Raw genomic sequence first — 21,102 nt, 5'->3', positions numbered from 1 at the left:
GGAAACTGTTTTCTTTAAATAGATCCGGACAGTATTTCAATAAAATCATATTAAAACCTTCTGATAAAGACATCCATTAATAATGAGAAATTGAACAAACGTTCTGTCAGGCAAGCACATAGATATTACCATTATCAGCCTTGCATTTGGTCAGTCAATAGACACTGATAGACACTGAAGAATGCAGTATCTCCAGATACAGCATGTCTCCAGACCTAAACCCTATTGTGCATCTGTGGGGCATCCTGAAATGTAAGGTGGAGGAGCGCAAGGTCTTTAACATCCACCAGCTCTGTGATGTCATCCACCAGCTCTGTGATGTCGTCATGGAGGAGTGGAAGAGGTCTCCAGTGGCAACCTGTGTAGCTCTGATGAACTCCATGCCCAGGAGGGTTAAGGCAGTGCTGGAAAATAATGGTGGTCACACATAATATTGACATTTTGGGCCCAATTTGGACATATTCACTTAGGGGTGTACTCACTTTTGTTGCCAGTGGTTTAGACATTAATGGCTTTGTGTTGAGTTATTTTGGGGGGACAGCATATGTACACTGTTATACAAGCTGTACACTCACTACTTCACACTGTAGCAAAGTGTCATTTCTTCAGTGTTGTCACATGAAAAGATATACTCAAATATTTACAAAAATGTGAGGGGTGTACTCACGTCTGTGGGATCCTGTAAATACTAATAAAAATGTGAGGGGTGTACTCACGTCTGTGGGATCCTGTAAATACTAATAAAAATGTGAGAGGTGTACTCACGTCTGTGGGATCCTGTAAATACTAATAAAAATGTGAGGGGTGTACTCACGTCTGTGGGATCCTGTAAATACTAATAAAAATGTGAGAGGTGTACTCACGTCTGTGGGATCCTGTAAATACTAATAAAAATGTGACAGTCATGTCAAGGCAGGACTGAAACATTCAACACATCGCAGAGCACAGAACAGTTATAGACAACATATCATAATGTTGATGATATTACGTTTTTTTCTTTGTTTTCTTCCTTTATTTATCTTCCTTAATTTATTTCTTCCTTTATTTCCAGTTTTGCTTTCGAACGGACTCCGCGCACGCACGTGAGAAATGAATTTGAAACACGCGGAAAAGTGTATATGTACGATGACAAATGATTTAACGATTAAATTACTACGAGGTTAAAGGCTTGCAGACTTCTATGCTGAAGGTATTGGATTCTGATTGACTTGGTCAGTGAAGAGCCCCTATTGTTTTGGGTAGCTGTTGCGGGGACTTGAAATTAGTTTAGAGTACTGGAAGATGTTGCAGATATCTATGCCTAAAACCCAACACTCTCTCCATATTCACAGATGAGGTGGTGCTCAAGTTTCTTTTTTATCGCACAGTTTATTTCTGCAATTTCGACATAGTTACGAATGGACTGCAAGCTCACGATTTGTTTCCCCCGATGGCTGTCCAGTTGGTATGACCTGTGTAGCTGGAATGTTTTGAACGCTTTCAACGAGGGTGTTCCTGTGTGTTGCGAAGCTGGCCTGGCTTGAGGTGTCTTCACCTGCCAGTCTGGTCTCTGTGGTTTCGCTTGTGAAGTCTTGTGCAGATGGTAGTGTCTGACACATCCGCGCCTACATCCTGGCGAGCATTCCTGTTCCATCTGTTTGTTTTGTTCATTGTGGGGAGAGTTTTTGGTCATCCAGTGTAGAGGTCATCCCTGGTCCACCAGACCAATGCCAGGCTCGTTAGTGGCTTTCTTCTTCTTAATGCACCAAACAGTGTATTTTGGCTCGACTAATTAATCGGCTGTGTCTCTGATCTATTTATTCTAATGAATCTGTCTCCTGACAGCCATCTTGACAAGCGGCAACATCTGTGAAGCTGCTTTTCCAAAATACTTTTGGAAACCTAAAATGGTATGACTGTGGACGAAATGTGATATAATTTCTTAATGGTTAATCCAATATGAATGAAAATAATCTCAGAACAGATCAGGCAGTCTGCACTTCAAACCGGTCAGTGTTTCATTCAGTTTGTATTGTAGCTGTGAGATAACGCGTGAGACACATTGTCACAACTGAACCAGCGCCAGATGTGCTGCGTTGGCCACTGATTGAATTTAGATGTTATTAAATCATGTATCTTATTGAAAATCCATCTGGCTGTTTTTATCGTGTTGAATAATTTCAGTGATGTGGCCCCCCTGAGTGTGTGGCACCCGAGGCAGTCACAGCCCCCGTCCTCACGCCATCTTCACTTCAGAAGGAGAGAGAAGAAGAGGGCGAAACAGAAGGGAAAACATACAACTAAAGACAGGCACACACACATACAGACAGACAGACAGACAAACATGCAGCAAAACCTTTGGCCCAAACTCATCCATCATTCAACAGAACCATTTCCAGGTCACTTCTCGGTTTTAAAAGAGCGGATCACATGTTATCAAACCACCCGTCACATAAGTCCTCCTCATCCTCCTTAAACCGAGGCTTTATTTGCCCAGTCGGGTTGTGCAGTGTCTGAGGGAAAAATTATTATCTGACGTGACTGAGTTTGTGTGGCGACTTGGGATGCATTATAAAGGCAACAAACGGCCTCTGTTTGTCTCTCGAAAAACATCAGCCTGCATCTATGCTCAAACAAACACACCCTGTCTAACTTAGGTTCAACGGTCATTTACAACCTAACTCAGGAGTGTTCAACCCCTGGACCCTGTGTGGCCCGAAACCGGCTGGTTTTCTGTTCTCATTAACTGCCCTCTCCTGGCGTCTCTCGTCTGAGTAAGTCCAGTGTGTCCAAACGTACCTGTCCACAGGTGTTGCATGACGGATACACTGGGGGGTTGTCTGACCTTTGTCCCTGGCAGTCAATCACTGGACGAGGAGGTTGTTTTGCCTCATTAATGTTGACGCTCTCTGAGCGCCACCTGTCCCCCCTGCCTGTCTGTGTGCGCCCAGACTGTTGGGACGGCAGGTGAGTAAAGAGGAACGTCCAAAACCCGGGGTTTCATTAGTCCCACGCTTCCCTGTTGGCATACACATTCACACGGATCCTGTCAGGAGGCACCTTGGTTTTGGTTGCCATGGAGATCAGATGGTTGACGGCTCTGGTTGCCGGGTGGATGAGCCAGGGCGGTGACCGGTGGCCCAGCTGCTCGTTAAGTCTGACAGGTGTTACGCAAGAGGTTTCTGCCCGTTGCCGGCTCAGAATCGGTGCTGGGGGGGGGGGGGGGGGGCGAGTCCCAAAGAAACCCTCTGTTGCCACGGAGTGTGCACTTGTTTGGGATGCTTTGTTGTTATTAAAAGGGAACGACATGTGTTGGGAGGAAGACAAGATGGTTGGGACACAACTGCTCAGGTGTCAACCTATGACGACCAGTCAGTGGTCAAGAACCTGCTTGGGTTGTAGAAGTAACTCATCAATACTCTGTCTGTCTGTTATCGTTATTTACCTGTCTGTCTCTTTCTCATAGCTATTTACCTGTCTTTCTCAACAGATATTTACCTGTCTGTCTGTGATAGTTATTTCCCTGTCTGTCTCTCTTTCCTTTACCACCCGAGGGGTTAACGACATAGATATGTGCGTGGATGGAGGAGTTAGATATTATTCAATTGGGGATCAAAGGTCATAATAATGTGTATGAGGTGTATATTGTCACACCTCATATCTAGGGACGTTTCTATGACAACGTATCCTCTAGAGCTGCACTTAGCATGAATTAGATAGCTGGAGTTTGAGTTGGGGACGATTAAATCAGGTTCCATCTCTCATAAAGACTCCTGGGGACACCCAAACAGGTCCTGCTGGAACAAAAAGACTAATTAAATATTTGTCTGTTGAAAGTATAAATATTAAATGTCAATATGTCCATATACATTTACTAATTACACAATTCTTTAGAAAATTAGTTTTTCACTTGCTGTTATAAATGACTGTAGTGTTATTGATGATAGGAGTGTGTCTATACAGTATATAGTGTCTATACAGTACATAGTGTGTCTATACAGTACATAGTGTTTCTATACAGTACATAGTGTGTCTATACAGTACATAGTGTGTCTATACAGTATATAGTGTGTCTATACAGTATATAGTGTCTATACAGTACATAGTGTGTCTATACAGTACATAGTGTGTCTATACAGTATATAGTGTCTATACAGTACATAGTGTGTCTATACAGTATATAGTGTCTATACAGTACATAGTGTGTCTATACAGTATATAGTGTCTATACAGTACATAGTGTGTCTATACAGTACATAGTGTGTCTATACAGTACATAGTGTCTATACAGTACATAGTGTGTCTATACAGTACATAGTGTGTCTATACAGTATATAGTGTCTATACAGTACATAGTGTGTCTATACAGTACATAGTGTGTCTATACAGTACATAGTGTGTCTATACAGTTTATACAGTTTAAGTTGGTCTAAAGCAAATATATGACATGACATGTAACGTCTACCCCGGTATAATCAATGGAGTCTAAACTGGATTGTGAAGCTAACCAAAGCTTCCTTTTAAACCAAAGCAGATCTTGCTGAGATCTTTGAGGAGATTGAGAAACTAGCAGGCAGGTTAGTGGCCTATAGGTATGACTTAACTACTTTAACACACACCACTGCAACGATTCAGTAATGAATGTGTGTGTGTGTCTGTGTGCGTGCGTGCGCGTGCGTGTGTGCGTGCATGGAAACTTCTATTATGCATGGAGACGGATAACGTCTAACCATAACAGCACATTAGTTTTGTTCAAAGACATGGTCTAACCTGCATGTAAAGTACATTTTAACTGCCACACACACACAAACACACACACCCCATTTAATAATGTAATAGTTGCAGTAGTGGTTGTTTGGTGTGTGCAAAAACTATTGTGAATGAAGGATAAAAAGTTATCAAAGCTTGAACAATTACGGTACAATTATGGTTTGGTTCACAGTAGACGGCTACATGACAGACGGATCTGGAGTGTTTCAGCAAGATATTATTGGATGGTTACCTTGGAAACCAAACCAAGCAGAGACCTGACTCTGGAGATGAAGTGTGTAAATGTTCACCTCGTAGGTGAAACAAATAGAAATGCATATTTCTGAATTCAAGCTACTTTTAACTGAGATTGTATTTCAAAAGGTGCTTCGTAAAAATAAGTAATTTGACCCTGGATTCAAATTGACTAATGGGAAAACTGATAACAGTTACATGGGTAATGCGGGATAACAGTTCCGTGGGTAATGCGGGATTACAGTTACATGGGTAATGCGGGATAACTGTTCCGTGGGTAATGCGGGATAACTGTTCCGTGGGTAATGCAGGATAATAGTTCCATGGGTAATGCGGGATAACAGTTCCGTGGGTAATGCAGGATAATAGTTCCATGGGTAATGCGGGATAACAGTTGTGTGGGTAATGCGGGATAACAGTTCCGTGGGTAATGCAGGATAACAGTTTCATTGGTAGGCCGTGATAATATTTGGTTTGGAATATTAATGGTTAATATAAGGCTATTGATCAGCCTATCCACCTGAGAATCAATCTTAATGGTTAATTGTCCCTAGAGGAGTAACTGAGAGAATGCACCTCTCCCCCATTAAATTTTGTGAAATCCAATTTTTGACTTGGTCAACAAAGCAAATCAGCAATGTGAAATTAATTGAATTCAAAACAGCTTTTTAATATAAGCATCCCAAAATATGTTCCAGCCTTTTTGGTTAGCAACTAATCAGATCTGTCTGTTTAGCAACTAATCGGATCTGTCTTTTTATCAACTAGCCCCGTCTCATCACAGGCTTTTGACAAGGCTGTGTTGTGGAAAGATTTAATGAAAGGAATTTACTCACTTAAATAATGAAGTAATTTTTTAATCAAAACAATAGGGCACTGAAACCCGAGGATTACCATGCGCTATACATTAATCCCTGGATTCTCATGCATATTGTTAAAAATAATAAGAATTACATTTGAAAAGATGTTGTCCTGGCTATTTTTAGTTATCTTCTGTCTACATGCAAACCACCCTCTATGCTGTTAATTCCAATCAACCATGGAGCTCCTCTCTTTATCAAAGAGTTATGTTTGATGTTCCTCACGACACAAGCTTCCAGCACACTTCACTTCAATGAAAAACATTGTAAACACAAACCACCAAACCTGCTCACAGGGACGGCCGAGTCCCACCAGTTGTTACCGATGCCGGTGAATCTGCTCACCGGTGAGAAGCGCCACTCAGGTGAAACCTACTTCAACCCGGCACGAACCCTGGCGTCCTGGGGTTCAGGGCCTGTGGAGGCGTGCCGAACGAGAGCTGCAGTCTACTGTGCGTTGGTTTCTTTGGTTGATATTGATTTAGAAATGTGCTTCTGTAAACAACTGACTTCAGAATTGAAACCAAGGTGAAACAACTGTTGAATGATGATAATATTCCATTTGGGGTCTTACACTGGGCTGTACAGTCATTTAAAGCGAAGTTTATGTTATGGAACGATTAGAATAGGTATGTATCTGTTTATCTTCTGGCTGTACAGTCAAAACGCGTCCTATTTCTTTTTATTTTCTTTCTATTTGTCCTTCTCCATGTCAGCTTTAGACGGTTGTTAGTCTACGCTGACCCTATTCGCAGCTAGCATGTGCGCCTATGTTGAATCAAAATAGAATTACAGGGAGGATGGGAGCGGGGGAGGAGGAATGCAAAACAGGGGGAGGGAAGAACGGTAACTTGGAGGGATGGGGGGGGGCGAGAAAGGATAAATGTTGGAGGTGAAGAATAGAAGGAGAGGGATTAGGTTGAGAGACAGTTAGCTTAAATGCTATTTGGCTATAAGCTGTACGAAGTGGCAGACTACCTGACCAGCGTGAGTGATGGAAAACAGGAGCACACTGACAATGAACCAGCTCAGTAAGCACAGCCTTGCTAATGGAAGCGGCCACAGTAAATCAGACCTGTCTGTCAGGACATGGCCAAGAGGCCACTGCCCTCTAAAACAGACCTGTCTGTCAGGACCCGACCAAGAGCCCACTGCCCTCTAAAACAGACCTGTCTGTCAGGACCCGACCAAGATCCCACTGCCCTCTAAAACAGACCTGTCTGTCAGGACCCGACCAAGAGCCCACTGCCCTCTAAATCAGACCTGTCTGTCAGGACCCGACCAAGATCCCACTGCCCTCTAAAACAGACCTGTCTGTCAGGACCCGACCAAGAGCCCACTGCCCTCTAAAACAGACCTGTCTGTCAGTACCCGACCAAGAGCCCACTGCCCTCTAAAACAGACTTGTCTGTCAGGACCCGACCAAGAGCCCACTTCCCTCTAAAGCAGACCTGGCTGTCAGGAGCTCACTGTCCACCAGACAAGCCACTAAATCCCTGAGATTTGAGAGAGTTTAAGGATGTGGTTGGATGGACAAACTCACCAACCCACACTCTCATTGTGATGTTGACATGAGTTATGGATTACTGTGTTCCCGCTTTACCCAGCCGCTCTCCTACTTCAGCCTGACATTCTCTTTCAGAATTCATGGAGAGCAGAACCCATGGTTCCTTTAATGTGCATTATTACAGCAGAGCATCCTGAAGAACACTGTGCTACCCCCACCTTCCTATAGAACACCATGCTGCCTCCACCTTCCTATAGAACACCATGCTGCCTCCACCTTCCCAGAGAACACTGTGCTACCTCCACCTTCCTGGAGAACACTGTGCTACATCCTCCTTCCTGGGGAACACCTTTCTACCTCCACCTTCCTGGAGAACACCGTCCTGCCTCCACCTTCCTGGAGAACACCTTTCTACCTCCAACGTCCTGGATATAAACGTGCTGCCTCCACCTTCCTATAGAACACTGTGCTGCCTCCACCTTCCTGGAGAACACCTTTCTACCTCCAACCTCCTGGATAGAACCGTGCTACCTCCACCTTCCTGTAGAACACTGTGCTGCCTCCACTTTCCTGAAGAACACCTTTCTACCTCCTCCTTCCTGGAGAACACTGTGCTGTCTCCACCTTTTTGAACACCCCGTTCTACCTCCACCTTGCAGTGGTTGGTTTTTGGAAGATGTCAAGGAAGTACCTGTCAAGATAATAACTCATTTGCTGGAGTAAACTTAGCAAAAAGACCCCAGGGATCTAACACCTGTCAAGTCTGGTCAGGACTCCGGGAAGAACACTCAGATGGACAGATGAATGTAATGTGAGGTTCTAATGTGTGAGGTTCTTAGGACGACACGGGTGCGGGTTGAATCCCATAATAATAACAGCAGTATGTTCTTCGATCTCAGGACATGCAGAAACAGGAGAGAGAGGCTTCCAGTGTCAAACCGCCAACTCCAGTGTGTGAAAGGTTCCAGCATAGTGAATTAAAGTATAGGGAATGAAAGCACCACAGGGCTAGATTCAATCTGGAGTAATACACTGATGCATCTGGTCTCCCACACAGAGCGCCTGTGTCCTGGCTGACCCTTCCCAGTGCTGTGTGTGTGTGTGTGTGTGTGTGTGTGTGCGCGCTGGTGTGTGTGTGTTTTTGTGTGTTAGGGTAACAGAGAAGCATGGGTTTGCAGAGAACAATTACAATAAAAAGGGCATCTGCCCGGGAGTAGGAAGAGGGACGAATGAAGGGACGAATGAAAGGCTGCAAGGACAGGGAATGAAAGATGGGAGAGAAGGAAGTGAAGGAGAGAGGAAAGAAAGAGCCAAGGAAGGACAGAGGGGAGAGAAAGATGGAATGAGAGAGAAGAAAGAGAGTCTCAGAGAGACAGAACCATGGAGGGGGGAGGGATATGAGAGTCTCAGAGAGACAGAACCATGGAGGGGGGAGGGATATGAGAGTCTCAGAGAGACAGAACCATGGAGGGGGGAGGGATATGAGAGTCTCAGAGAGACAGAACCATGGAGGGGGGAGGGATATGAGAGGGAGTGTTTCATTTTCAGGGACGTTACCGGATGTCATGGATCAGATTGCCATGCTGGTGGATGTTGGGTCTGACCCTGGTCTCGTGCCCCACTGGGAAGGTGTTCGTTAAACATGTGGCCAAAAGCGCTTAATTTCAGCCACTGGAAAATACAAAACTTGACCTAATACAATTGTTATTTCCCAGGACAGTGTTTCAGTGGTGTCAAAGCTTGGAGCGTAACGGAGTGCGCAGATGGAAGACACATAGAATACTGAGTGTGCAATTTGGACAGAATGCCAGGCTGGGATCTGTAAGAATCAAACAGACAATCAAAACGGAAAACAAGTAAAAATTCTGTAAAAATGTACTGTATATATTTAATGTGTTAAATGGTGATTGCAGCCTTTTGAAAATACATTTCATTGTGTTTTAATTTGTCCTGTTTCACCACTCTGGATGTAATCCCAGGTGTGATTGTCCTGTTGTTCTGGGGGTTTGAAGATGTGCTTCTATGACAGCCCTATGTACAGAACTACCGTCTTAATATTCTCTTCAGTTGGTCACACAAGAACTCCTCCTCCCCACCTCCTCTTTCTCCTCCCCACCTCCTCTTCCTCCTCCCCATCCTTCTCCTCTCTGAACTCCATGATCATGCTCCTCTTCATCTTGGACATCAATTGTGTTTGTTCCCATCGCAAGCACTTTGGGTCATGAGAGGGTGATTGGGCGAACACGGGCACGCATGCACACACACAACCGTGTCTGTTGATTGACACGGTTGTGACTCAAGGAACCTGATGGCAGCACACTGTGTGAGTGTGTGATGGTGTGATTGTGTTTAGCAGAAATGTCCACCAGCTTGTATGTGTGTTTTCAGCCTACCGACTGGGTTCAATATGATCTATAGCCTGCTGTGGGGATAGGAAAGTGGTTCTGAACATGACCAGAAGGAGAGGGAGGAGGAGAGGGAGGAAGGAGAGGGAGGAGGAGAGAGGGAAGGAGAGGGAGGACGGAGAGGGAGGAAGGAGAGGGGGAAGGAGAGGGGGAGGAGAGGGGGAGGGGGGAGAGGGGGGAGGAGAGGGGAGGAGAGGGGGGGGGTGAGGGAAGGAGAGGGGGGAGGAGAGGGAGGAGGAGAGGGGGGAAGGAGAGGGAGGATGGAGAGGGGGGAGGAGAGGGAGGAGGAGAGGGAGGAGGAGAGGGAGGATGGAGAGGGAGGAAGGAGAGGGAAGGAGAGGGGGGAGGAGAGAGGGAAGAAGAGGGAGGAAGGAGAGGGGGAGGAGAGGGAGGAAGGAGAGGGAGGAAGGAGAGAGGGAAGGAGAGGGAGGAAGGAGAGGGAGGAGGAGAGCGAGGATGGAGAGAGAGAATGAGAGAAAAGAGGAGAGGGAAGACATAAGAGAGAGGGGGACTGCTGAGAAAAGATAAGGAGACAGAGGAGAAAAGGGAGGGAAAGAACTCACAGAAACATGAACCCCTAATAGTTGGGACACCTGAGCCCTGTTTCCTGTCAATCAAGTGATCAGGTTGAGCGATTACAGCAAAATGTTATTGATGTCTAGGGACACACACACATGTACATACACACTAACACGTACACACACATATGTACACACACACACATGTAACCACACACACACATGTACACACACACATGTACATACACACTAACACGTACACACACATATGTACACACACACACACATGTAACCACACACACACATGTACACACACACATGTACATACACACGCACATGTACACACACACTAACACGTACACACACACGTACACACACACACACACACACAATGACTTGGTACACTTTTATGATGAGAATCCTTGAACATGACCTTTGTAAAATGTCTCGACAGACTGAGATGAAAGAGGGCAGTGAGAGGGGGAGAGAGGGAGAGAGAGAGAGGGGGGAGGTTAAAGGAGGGAGGGACTGGGTGAGAGAGAGGGGAAGGATGCCATGCCATAACATTGAGAGATTTCCTGAAGAAGGGAGAGACAACAATTCCATCTGGATGAATTACTCTGACTAATAGCAGGAAGTCATCCTGGGCTAGTGAAAAAACAAGGCATGTTAATACAATATAATATTATTAACTATCAGTTTGTCTCCTCAACATGGTCATGCTCTTGCATCTGTACATTACATTGTATTCTTCTTCCGATACGACACCATGTCGTTTATTAGGCTGCGGATTAAATAAGATGAGCCTTACAGGTTATATTCCACGACAGATTTATTATTCTATATAGTCGGCATGAGTGGTTGAAATCTCTTGCTATTCTGACCTTTTTATTTTAATCTACAAACAAATATACATTTTATTGTGATCATACATGGTAGAATCAAGTGTGCTAGTCATGTGGTGTTGTTTCCTAAAAACTGTCAAGTAAATAAAGAATCCACCAAAATGTACTGCTGGTAACTCTGGGTGTTCTCATGAGTTCAGCTGTCGTGGTTATGGACCCAAAATATATTGATTGCAGTTCAATGGTTCCAGATCTATGGATTCCTGTTCCTTGGATTCTAGATCTGTGGATTCTCGTTCTGTGGATTTCAGTTCAATAGATTCTATATCTATGGAGTCCTGGTCTGGAGTCCAAAGACTGGTTTGACTGGTTTGTCAGAAACTAAGGGTACTGGTGGTCAGCAGAGTACTGGTTTGACAGGTTCCCCTTCAATCAGGTCAGAACTAGGATTCACACTGTTGCCTGAGAAGTAAAATGGTATAAACCTACAAGCAGATGCAAAGTTAATTGAACATGTAACATCCAAATATGTTGGAGGCGATTTATGAAGAAATTTTACCCAGTGAGATCCAAATGATTGGTGTTGGTGATTTTACACCAATCAACAAAATATCCATTGAGCCCAGCAAGAAGGATGGATTTTATGTTCAACATTCAGGTAACAGTTTATCCTTTTCTAGAGTGCTGGATTCTGATAGTTGTCTACAATTGTCTCAGGTGACTTGCCTCTGCCATTATGTTTAGACCAGTATTATATTAAAGTGAACCAGTAGAATATCTGAGATGATTGAACTCCATTTTGTAGCCCAAGTAAAGCTTGTGCATTTTTCTCATTGCGTTAAAGAGCAACTTGATACAAATGCATTATCGATTAACATCTGATAATGTCTTGTGTTTAGTTTGGAAGAGTCGTTTCATAGCTGCGGTTGTGTGTCTGGGGCTGCTGTCTGCTGTCCTGACTGGAATCGTTGGCCTGTTAATCAAACGTGAGTTTTCAATTTCATATATACATTTTTTATATGCATTTACTGTAAATATACTGGTGTAAATGTGTAAATATACTGGTTTTCAGAAATGTACAAATAAAACCTGAAAAATTTTGTATAAAGGTCCATGGCTAAATGCTTCAAAACATTAATTTGGGCCCAAACCATTTCATACTAAAGGTCTCCATTTCATACTAAAGGTCTCCATTTCATACTAAAGGTCTCCATTTCATACTAAAGGTATCCATTTCATACTTAAGGTCTCCATTTCATACTAAAGGTCTCCATTTCATACTAAAGGTCTCAATTTCATACTTAAGGTCTCAATTTCATACTAAAGGTCTCCATATCGTCGGAGTGTATTATTGGTGTTTCCATGGCACGTATGTTGTCATGGCAAATAGTTTTCCTGACAGCTGTTTGTTGCTGTTATTCCACTTCAGGTGGGCATCAAATGAATTGCGGTGTGTGACTGTATTAGCAGCCTGTGTCAGACTTCGGATGTGGGATCCTGAACAGGAATTCCTGCTACAGATGAGAATTACATAAAAGTTGAGACCAAACTGCCCTTTGGTGGGCGTCGTCATCAGTGGTTTCATCACCAGGGTTGGGTTACATTTCATTTGATTTCCGGTCAATTTCGAAGGTTTCGCCAAATTTCTTCCAACTCCCAGAATGACTTAACATTTTGGTCCTGATCTCGACAGTGGTACAAAGTCATACATTTGAATATATATTTTACTCCCCCCCCCCGCTGTTACCTCAGCCATCGATTGCTTTATTTTGCAGAGAGAAACCAATTTTCCAGCTACCACACACTGACTAAAGATAGAGACCTACAACAGAACAGCTTGAATAACCTGACTAACAAGAGGGACCAGCTACTGCAAGAAACAGAAATGTTGAAACAATCATTAGTTCTAAAAGGTGAGTATAATTTATAAATGACTGTGCTGTTTGATAGTAATTTACAAGCAAGCATTATAAAATGTATTGAACAAAAAAAGTTAAAAGGAACAAAATGCTAATTGTTAATTAGTTGCCATTGTCTTCACCCAAAAGGATGTCCACCAAGATGGAAGAGGTTTGCTCGCAGCTGTTACTTCATCTCCACTCAGAAGGGGACTTGGAAGAACAGCAGACGGGACTGTCAGGGTAGAGGAGCCGACCTGGCCGTCATCACCAGCCCTGAGGAGCAGGCCTTCATGAAATCCCTGAACTACGGAGCCTGGCTCGGCCTGACAAGCGCGGACGCCGAGGGGGCCTGGATGTGGGTGGACGGTACCACACTGACCACTGGGTACTGGAACCAAGGGGAACCAAGCAACGCGGGAGGAACCGAGGATTGTGTTCACTTGTACCTTGTTGATGGCAGCCCGCTGAGGGCTTGGAATGATGCGCCATGTTACCGCGACAACCACTGGATCTGTGAAAAGCCGCTGGGTTAAGTTTATCAATAACTAATCAATCAATTAATTAATCACATTTATTTATAAAGCCCTTTTAACATCAGGCAGTTGTCACAAAGTGATTTTTCAAAACACCCGGCCTTAAACCCCAAGGAGCAAACAACAGTAGTGTTGAATTTCGGTGGCTAGGAAAAACTCCCTGAGAAGGCCAAAATTTAGGAAGTGGGGGGGGTCAGCAGAGTGGCAGCTGAAATCGTCAGGTATTGTCTTGATCTGCAACACAACCAGGGGGACTTTGGACAGGGACAGCAATGAGTCTTTCAAGCCAGGTACTCTGGAGGTGTGGACCAAGACCTCATGTCCTCCTAAGTTTAAACAAGGCAAGTGACAGGGATCATTTTGAAAATGTATTAAAAATGGGCATATATTTTGTCAAAAAACCTTAACGTTTCTCTTGTTCAACATTTGAAATGTTGTCTTTGTATAATTTTTTATGACATATAAGGATTAAATGATTTGCACATCATTGCATTCGGTTTTTATTTGCAATTTTACGCAGGGTCCCAACTTTTTTGGAAACAGGCTTGTATTTGTATATTCATTGTTTTTATAAATCAATTGTCTTTTCTTTCAAATTGTCTGTTAATGTATCAGGTTAACCACTATGGTGTGGTACATATTCTTTGCCTAAATATACCAGAATTGGGCATTGAGAGAATAAAGAACTTGAAAGAATTTACTCTTCCATATTGGTCAAAATACAGTAACAATTTGCATAATCCTTAATGGCAGAGCTGTGTGTGTGTGTGTGTGTGTGCCAATACTTTGTGTCAGTATAACACTGAGTGTCATGCAGTTGAACCCACAAGTACAGTTTCTATTAACCAAGGAATAAAGTGACACTTGATGAGATTTTGGCCAATAAAAGATACAATCAGTTCAGTAGATTGGTACTTTAAATTAGTTTTGATTCAGTATGAATCATGCTTGAATGCGTTAAATAAACGTTGTTATGTTATAATGATTTTCATGAATGAAGCCATCTATTTTGGTTGGTTATTACATAATGCACCACATTATTACGTTTTCATTATTATGTTTCCACCTTCCACATTTTGTAATAATCCCTGCATTATTATTATTTTATTAGTTTGTGGGGGCCTCCAGGCTTGGAAGGTTTTCTGTAATGGGAATTCACATGTTTGTTAACAACTTCACAGTTTTTAATAATGATTCGTAAGATTATTTAGCGGATGTTTAATGTAGGTCCTCATAAATCATTTGCCAGTGGAAAATAATCACTAAGGGTGCAGTTATATGTTGCATATTTGGAAGATCAAGGCTATTGTGTCTTGGGAGTTCAGGAGGATATGGCACGAGATGATTTTAAAGGAATATTTATGAATTGGTTTCTGATACATTTAGAAGGAAAATAAATTCAAAATGTTTCGGTAAATTTGACTAATACATCCAAGCTGACTGACATAACAAGTTTTTTATTACTTTTAATTGTCACCCCCTCCCCTGCTTCAATTAAATGTAACTGTCGTTACCAGTTATGCTGTTATTGGCACCCCAGGACTCTGTCTGGTGTGTCTTTTCTATGCAGAACGACTGTGACAAAAGCCTGTTCTATCTTCTCTACTCCAAAATAAAATGAATCTGACACCACCTTTGACATAATTATCCCCTCCAGAAAGTAACCTTTAAACATATTGTTCAAAAGTTTTTGCAGTTTTATTTTGCAATATCATAACCTTTCGACTTAGACGGGTGAAAGTAGATTCATCTTACCCCCATAAGGAATCCATGGTGTGTTCGCACATTTCAACTCCTGGATATTTAGTATGATTGACATGTGTGAGCCAGGTGGCTGTAGTGGACATTTGTCATGCGACTCCTGTCACTGCTTATTACTTTGTTGTGTAGCAGGAACATAAGCAGTGGTGATGTTTTTCATCTTAGTGTCAAACAAACCCCTTCAAAAGGCACCGATGTTCAATTTGTACAGATCGAACAGTTTAGACAGATTCTGTGCGATTTGTGGAACATGTCAGAGAGAATTCAAGCAAAGGAAACGACTAAAATGTTGATTTTGTTGAAATGTCCAAGGCTGATCCAGCACCGGCCCATCCTTTTAAGGCCGGATTGATCATCGAGATATTAAAAAGTTTGAATGACAAGCAGGTCAGAAGAATTTCTACTTCACAGGGGTAGATGTAAATGTCAGTTGTCTTTTCATTCTAAAATATTCGTCCCATTAACCCAGGGAAAATGTTAATATCACTTGGCATTATAGGTGATGTTAGGAGGTTGGGACCAAAATGTCAACGGCGCCATGTGAGCTGTTATGATTTTAGACCAGTAACACAACCAGTTAGACTTCAAAAAAAGGACAACTAGAAAAATCTAGAATGGGACCAAGAGAGCTTGTAGACAGATTACCAAAAGGACATGAACAGATGAATAACTACCCTGAGACAAGGCTGGGCGTAGCCCTGCCAGATGCCCCTCCCACCACAGATAGCCTAGCAGCATGGGAGAGCACAGGCGCAAGCCAGTGACACAACCACCATAAATGGATCAGAGGCAATATCCTAGTACAGAAAGCGGAACCTGCCCATCAAAGACAGCAAGGGTGGTATGTCAATATAATGCCTTATGGTTTAGCTTAACACCCAATTTTACCGTTATTTAGCCAGGCACGTTGATGGAGAAACAATTCTTATTTACAGCAACGACCTCGGGGGAATGTTCCCAAGGGGAGGACGAGCAATTAGGGATAACTGTCTTGCTCTTGCTCCATAAAATCTACATGGTTACACAATAATCTATATATCTACATGGCTACACATCCATTTATCAATCCGCATGGCTACACATCCATTTATAAATTTACATGGCTACACATCAATTTATCGATCTGCATGGCTACACATCCATTTATAAATCTACATGACCACATACCAATTTATAAATCTACATGGCTACACATCCATTTATTAATCTACATGGCTACATATACATTTTTTAGATTTATATGGCTGCACATACATTTTTTTAGATCTATGTGGCTGCACATCCATTTGTAGAGCTATATGGCTACACAATAATATATACTGATATCCTCCACCACAGAATAAGAAAAATAAGAATAAGAAAATGGTCCTGCAATATCAAATGCATTGGCAAACATCTTCAATATATAACGCTAGCATTAATGTACCATGATAATAAAAACAAAATGCGATTTTAAGATATTTTTAATGAATAAAACATTTTACATGAAAGTGAATGCAGGCCAATATGAATGTGTGCCGGTTTTCGGTTCAAAATATTCTTAGAGAAAATGTTCTACGGCCTTCGAACAATCAGTGTTGCAAAAAGAGCACCTTTGGAGAACCCTATTTCTGACAGATCCATCTATGTGTGTCAGAACAGGAAGAGTCCCACCATTCACCAGAGTCTGATGACCAGGAGTAAAAATACCCACAGTTCTCAGCTTCACCACCATCCGGCTCTCCTTCATTCCAATACCTGTGAAACAAACAACAGAGAATTGTTTGTTCAATCAATCAAATATTATTTGGTTGATTAATATGATCACATTGAAGTTCTGATCTGGATTAAAAAATTTCATCCCACCCGAACAGACTGAATTTTCAGGGCTGCTGTTTTAAACTGTTCTTACACAAACAGGTCACTATCTTAAATGTGAAATGTCCGTCCTGGCATTTCAACCTGTCAATATCAGTATGACAGATTCAGGATATGCACGTCCCGTTTAAAGAGTCTTACACTGCGGTCAGTGGGGTTCCATCCACCCATTTCCAGTTTCCCTCAGTGGCCAAATCCGTCAGACCAATCCAGACGTAGTTTTTCACTCCACACATCCAGTTGACAAATTTCTGTGGTTGGAGGAGAGACATCATGGTTAATACTTGGCCAGTACTCCTCTCTCTCTGCCAACGGAAATGGAAATAAAAGAATGAAAAATGAAAAAGTGACGACATAACCAAGTTACATCATTTCTGTGAATTCTATGTAAACAGGAAGTCCCCCTTTATATTATTTGTTATGTATCTCCCTCTCTCATTTCCTGTTCATCTGTATCTCTTTCTCTATTTATCTCTTTCTCTTAAACGTACACACAGAGATAAATAGAACATGCTCACTTATTTCATTATACTTGCAAGTGTTTGCGGCGCCAGAACTGTTGGACTGGGTGAGCTGGGACGGGGCCAGAACTGTTGGACTGTGGGAGCTGAGATCGGGCCAGAACTGTTTTACTGGCGGCGTTGAGACGGGGCCAGAACTGTTGGACTGGGGGAGCTGAGACCGGGCCAGAACTGTTGGACTGGGGGAGCTGAGACGGGGACAGAACTGTTTGACTGGGGGAGCTGAGACGGGGACAGAACTGTTGGACTGGGGGAGCTGAGACGGGGACAGAACTGTTGGACTGGGGGAGCTGAGACGGGGACAGAACTGTTTTACTGGCGGCGTTGAGACGGGGCCAGAACTGTTGGACTGGGGGAGCTGAGAGCGGGCCAGAACTGTTGGACTGGGGGAGCTGAGACGGGGACAGAACTGTTGGACTGGGGGAGCTGAGACGGGGACAGAACTGTTGGACTGGGGAAGCTGAGAAGGGGACAGAACTGTTGGACTGGGGGAGCTGAGACGGGGACAGAACTGTTGGACTGGGGGAGCTGAGACGGGGACAGAACTGTTGGACTGGGGGAGCTGAGACGGGGACAGAACTGTTGGACTGGGGAAGCTGAGATGGGGACAGAACTGTTTGACTGGGGGAGCTGAGACGGGGACAGAACTGTTGGACTGGGGGAGCTGAGACGGGGACAGAACTGTTGGACTGGGGGAGCTGAGACGGGGACAGAACTGTTGGACTGGGGGAGCTGAGACGGGGACAGAACTGTTGGACTGGGGGAGCTGAGACCAGGCCAGAACGGTTGGACTTGGGGCGTTGAGATGGGGCCAGAACTGTTTGACTGGGGGCGTTGAGAGTGGGCCAGGACTGTTTGACTGGGGGCGTTGAGAGTGGGCCAGGACTGTTTGACTGGGGGCGTTGAGAGTGGGCCAGGACTGTTTGACTGGGGGCGTTGAGAGTGGGCCAGGACTGTTTGACTGGGGGCGTTGAGAGTGGGCCAGGACTGTTTGACTGGGGGCGTTGAGAGTGGGCCAGGTGGAGGACAGGGGGTGTTCAGCTGTACCGCTGTTTGGACTAGAGTGACGGGCGTCTCATCAGAGAATTGTCGCAACAGCGGCCCGCGTCCTTCACAGGGCTGTTTTAGCACTATTTTAGGACCGCATTGTTTTTTTAAACCAAACGTTTCTCCTAATCTTAACCTAACGCTAAACCTGTCCCCTGATGCCTAATCTTAACTGTAATTCTAACCCTAAACCTCATTAGAACCCAGAGTCTAAAAAGGCAATTTCTAAAAGTGTGGACTAGCAAAATGTCCCCACAACACACCCCCGGTACACACACACACACAATCGCACTCAAAAACACCTGTTCTTCAGGGCTTTTGATGGTCACCAGGTTTGCTCCTCTCTCCAGACAGTCCTGTTTGCTCCGGTCCCAGGTTTTTAACTCGGCTGAGACGTAGTAACATCTGCTCCCGAGCGACAGCCATCCTGGTTGACACCCTGTCACCATAAAGGCCCTACTTCAGCCACATTATATCAACTCACATAGTATCATACACCCGTCCAATGCAGTGCCAGCCTTGACCACACACGTTTGACTGGATGGATGAGCTGAGTCTTCAACTACCCCGGAGCCCCTACTTCCCGCACGCGTTGAATCACAGTTTTGCCAAAGAAAATTACCTTTTAATGCCGAAGATAGTTTCAGATGTTCGTTCTCACTCCGAAGCTTGTCTCGGTCTTTAGTCAAGTTAACGTAGTTGGTCTGTAGCTGCAGTTTTTCTTTAATCAGGTTTTTGTAGTTGACCTCTAGCTGGTCTCTCTCTGCAGAAAGAGTAAATGGCCATGTGATTTCTCTCTGTAGAATAATATGGATCAATTAGACATACTGACAATATTTTCATATGAAGTTGGATTTCACCAAGTTCACTCTTTTTGAGCTAACTGATCCCCAAACAATCTTGGAAACTGATTTTGTCAGGAATCGGGAGGCCTCACTGGCTAGAAATGAGAATCGTTTTGGGAAGTTAACTGCAGGTACAAAGAGAAAAAAAAAACAGGCACCAAATCTGTGAACTTTCCATTGTAATCAATCATTAACACATGTAAATCACAGTCATCAGTGTTGATAATTGGGAAGAAGACAAACACACAGAACTCACGGTAGAGTAACAAGCATAAACTCCCAGCCAGCAGAACAACAGACAGCAGCCCAAGACACACCGCAGCCCTGAAACGTTTCCTCCAAACTGAAACACAAACATGTAACAGAAATGTTATCATAACATCTTCATTAAACACTGAAGCATTTTAATGTCCGTCTGGGCCCTGTTGCTCTTTCAAGCAAAGAGGAAAATACAGAAGCTTTATTTGGACAAAAACACAACAACTGAGTCCCAGAATCACAAATATTGTACTGTTTTCAAAACCTCTCATGGGGTGTTATTTGAAACCATGTCAGTATATGTAACCCTATGTCAATATATGTCAGCCTATGTCAATATACGTAACCCAATGTCAATATGTGTAATCCTATGTCAATATATGTAGCCTTATGTCAATAGATGTAACCCTATGTCAATATATGTAACCCAATGTCAATATATGTAGCCTTATGTCAATAGATGTAACCCTATGTCAATATATGTAACCCAATGTCAATATATGTAACCCTATGTCAATATATGTCAGCCTATGTCAATATATGTAACTTGATGTCAATATGTGTAACCCTATGTCAATATGTGTAACCCTATGTCAATATATGTAACCTCATGTCAATATATGTCAGCCTATGTCAATATACGTAACCCAATGTCAATATATGTCAGCCTATGTCAATATATGTAACCCTATGTCAATATATGTCAGCCTATGTCAATATATGTAACCCAATGTCAGCCGAGCGGTGCACACAGGGGATCAACTGTTACCTGAATGTTGAGCAGAAACGTCACTGTTTTTGCTGGGCTTCATGTGATTCAGGCTTGCATATACATTCTTGTCAATATCCATGGTCTTCATGTCATCTGGTGTGTTCTCTTCGTGTCGTATTGAGCTCATAGGTTCATAGACTCTCTCTGACATCCTGATACACTTGTTCTCAAGTGCATTGACTTCAACTGTTTCACTTCTCTGGTTCTCTGGTAAATTTAAATGCATTATTAAATAGGGAACTGCCCCCTAGAATTTGATTATTATCACCACCATGTGACTTCATATGACACCACCCTTTCACAACTCACGCACACACTCACGGCTTGTATAACTTTACATTTGCTGTAAAACTGTAAATTTGCTGTCCCCTCAAAATAACACAACACACAGCCATTAATGTCTAAACCGCTGGCAACAAAAGTGAGTACTCCCCTAGGTATCTCACTTTTGTGAGATACTGTAAATACATTAACTACCCAGCTTTTTAC

At 43.3% G+C, this 21,102-nt stretch overlaps 2 protein-coding genes across 4 annotated transcripts; one reads left to right on the top strand and one right to left on the bottom strand.

Annotated features, from left to right (window-relative positions):
- Positions 1-12,988: 12,988 nt before the first annotated feature.
- On the top strand, positions 12,989-13,552 carry LOC105020829 (C-type lectin domain family 4 member M-like). The gene is made up of 2 exons (XM_020043696.2): positions 12,989-13,031; positions 13,167-13,552. The coding sequence occupies exons 1-2, from the start codon at positions 13,004-13,006 to the stop codon at positions 13,550-13,552; spliced, it is 414 nt and encodes a 137-aa protein (XP_019899255.2). The 5' UTR covers positions 12,989-13,003.
- Positions 13,553-16,761: 3,209 nt separating this feature from the next.
- LOC105020820 (CD209 antigen-like protein C) lies at positions 16,762-20,816 on the bottom strand. 3 transcript variants are annotated; one of them, XR_004575468.1, is made up of 6 exons: positions 20,611-20,816; positions 19,840-19,926; positions 19,361-19,708; positions 19,041-19,177; positions 17,312-17,421; positions 16,762-17,050 (listed from the first exon to the last, which is right to left on the bottom strand). XR_004575468.1 is itself a non-coding variant. In XM_034290934.1 (6 exons), the coding sequence occupies exons 1-6, from the start codon at positions 20,762-20,764 to the stop codon at positions 16,918-16,920; spliced, it is 816 nt and encodes a 271-aa protein (XP_034146825.1). In that variant the 5' UTR covers positions 20,765-20,816; the 3' UTR covers positions 16,762-16,917. The 3 variants fall into 3 exon arrangements, 2 of the variants coding, with proteins under 2 accessions (XP_034146825.1, XP_034146826.1); XM_034290934.1 differs by having other exon boundaries at positions 17,312-17,475; positions 19,361-19,501; XM_034290935.1 differs by having other exon boundaries at positions 19,361-19,501.
- Between the last annotated feature and the right edge of the window lie 286 nt (positions 20,817-21,102).

The sequence above is a fragment of the Esox lucius genome, chromosome 25 (genome assembly GCF_011004845.1).
Source record: "Esox lucius isolate fEsoLuc1 chromosome 25, fEsoLuc1.pri, whole genome shotgun sequence".
NCBI classification, from domain to species: Eukaryota; Metazoa; Chordata; class Actinopteri; order Esociformes; family Esocidae; genus Esox; species Esox lucius.
Note: the sequence above shows the minus strand (reverse complement) of the source record. Positions and strands in the feature narration are given on the sequence as shown.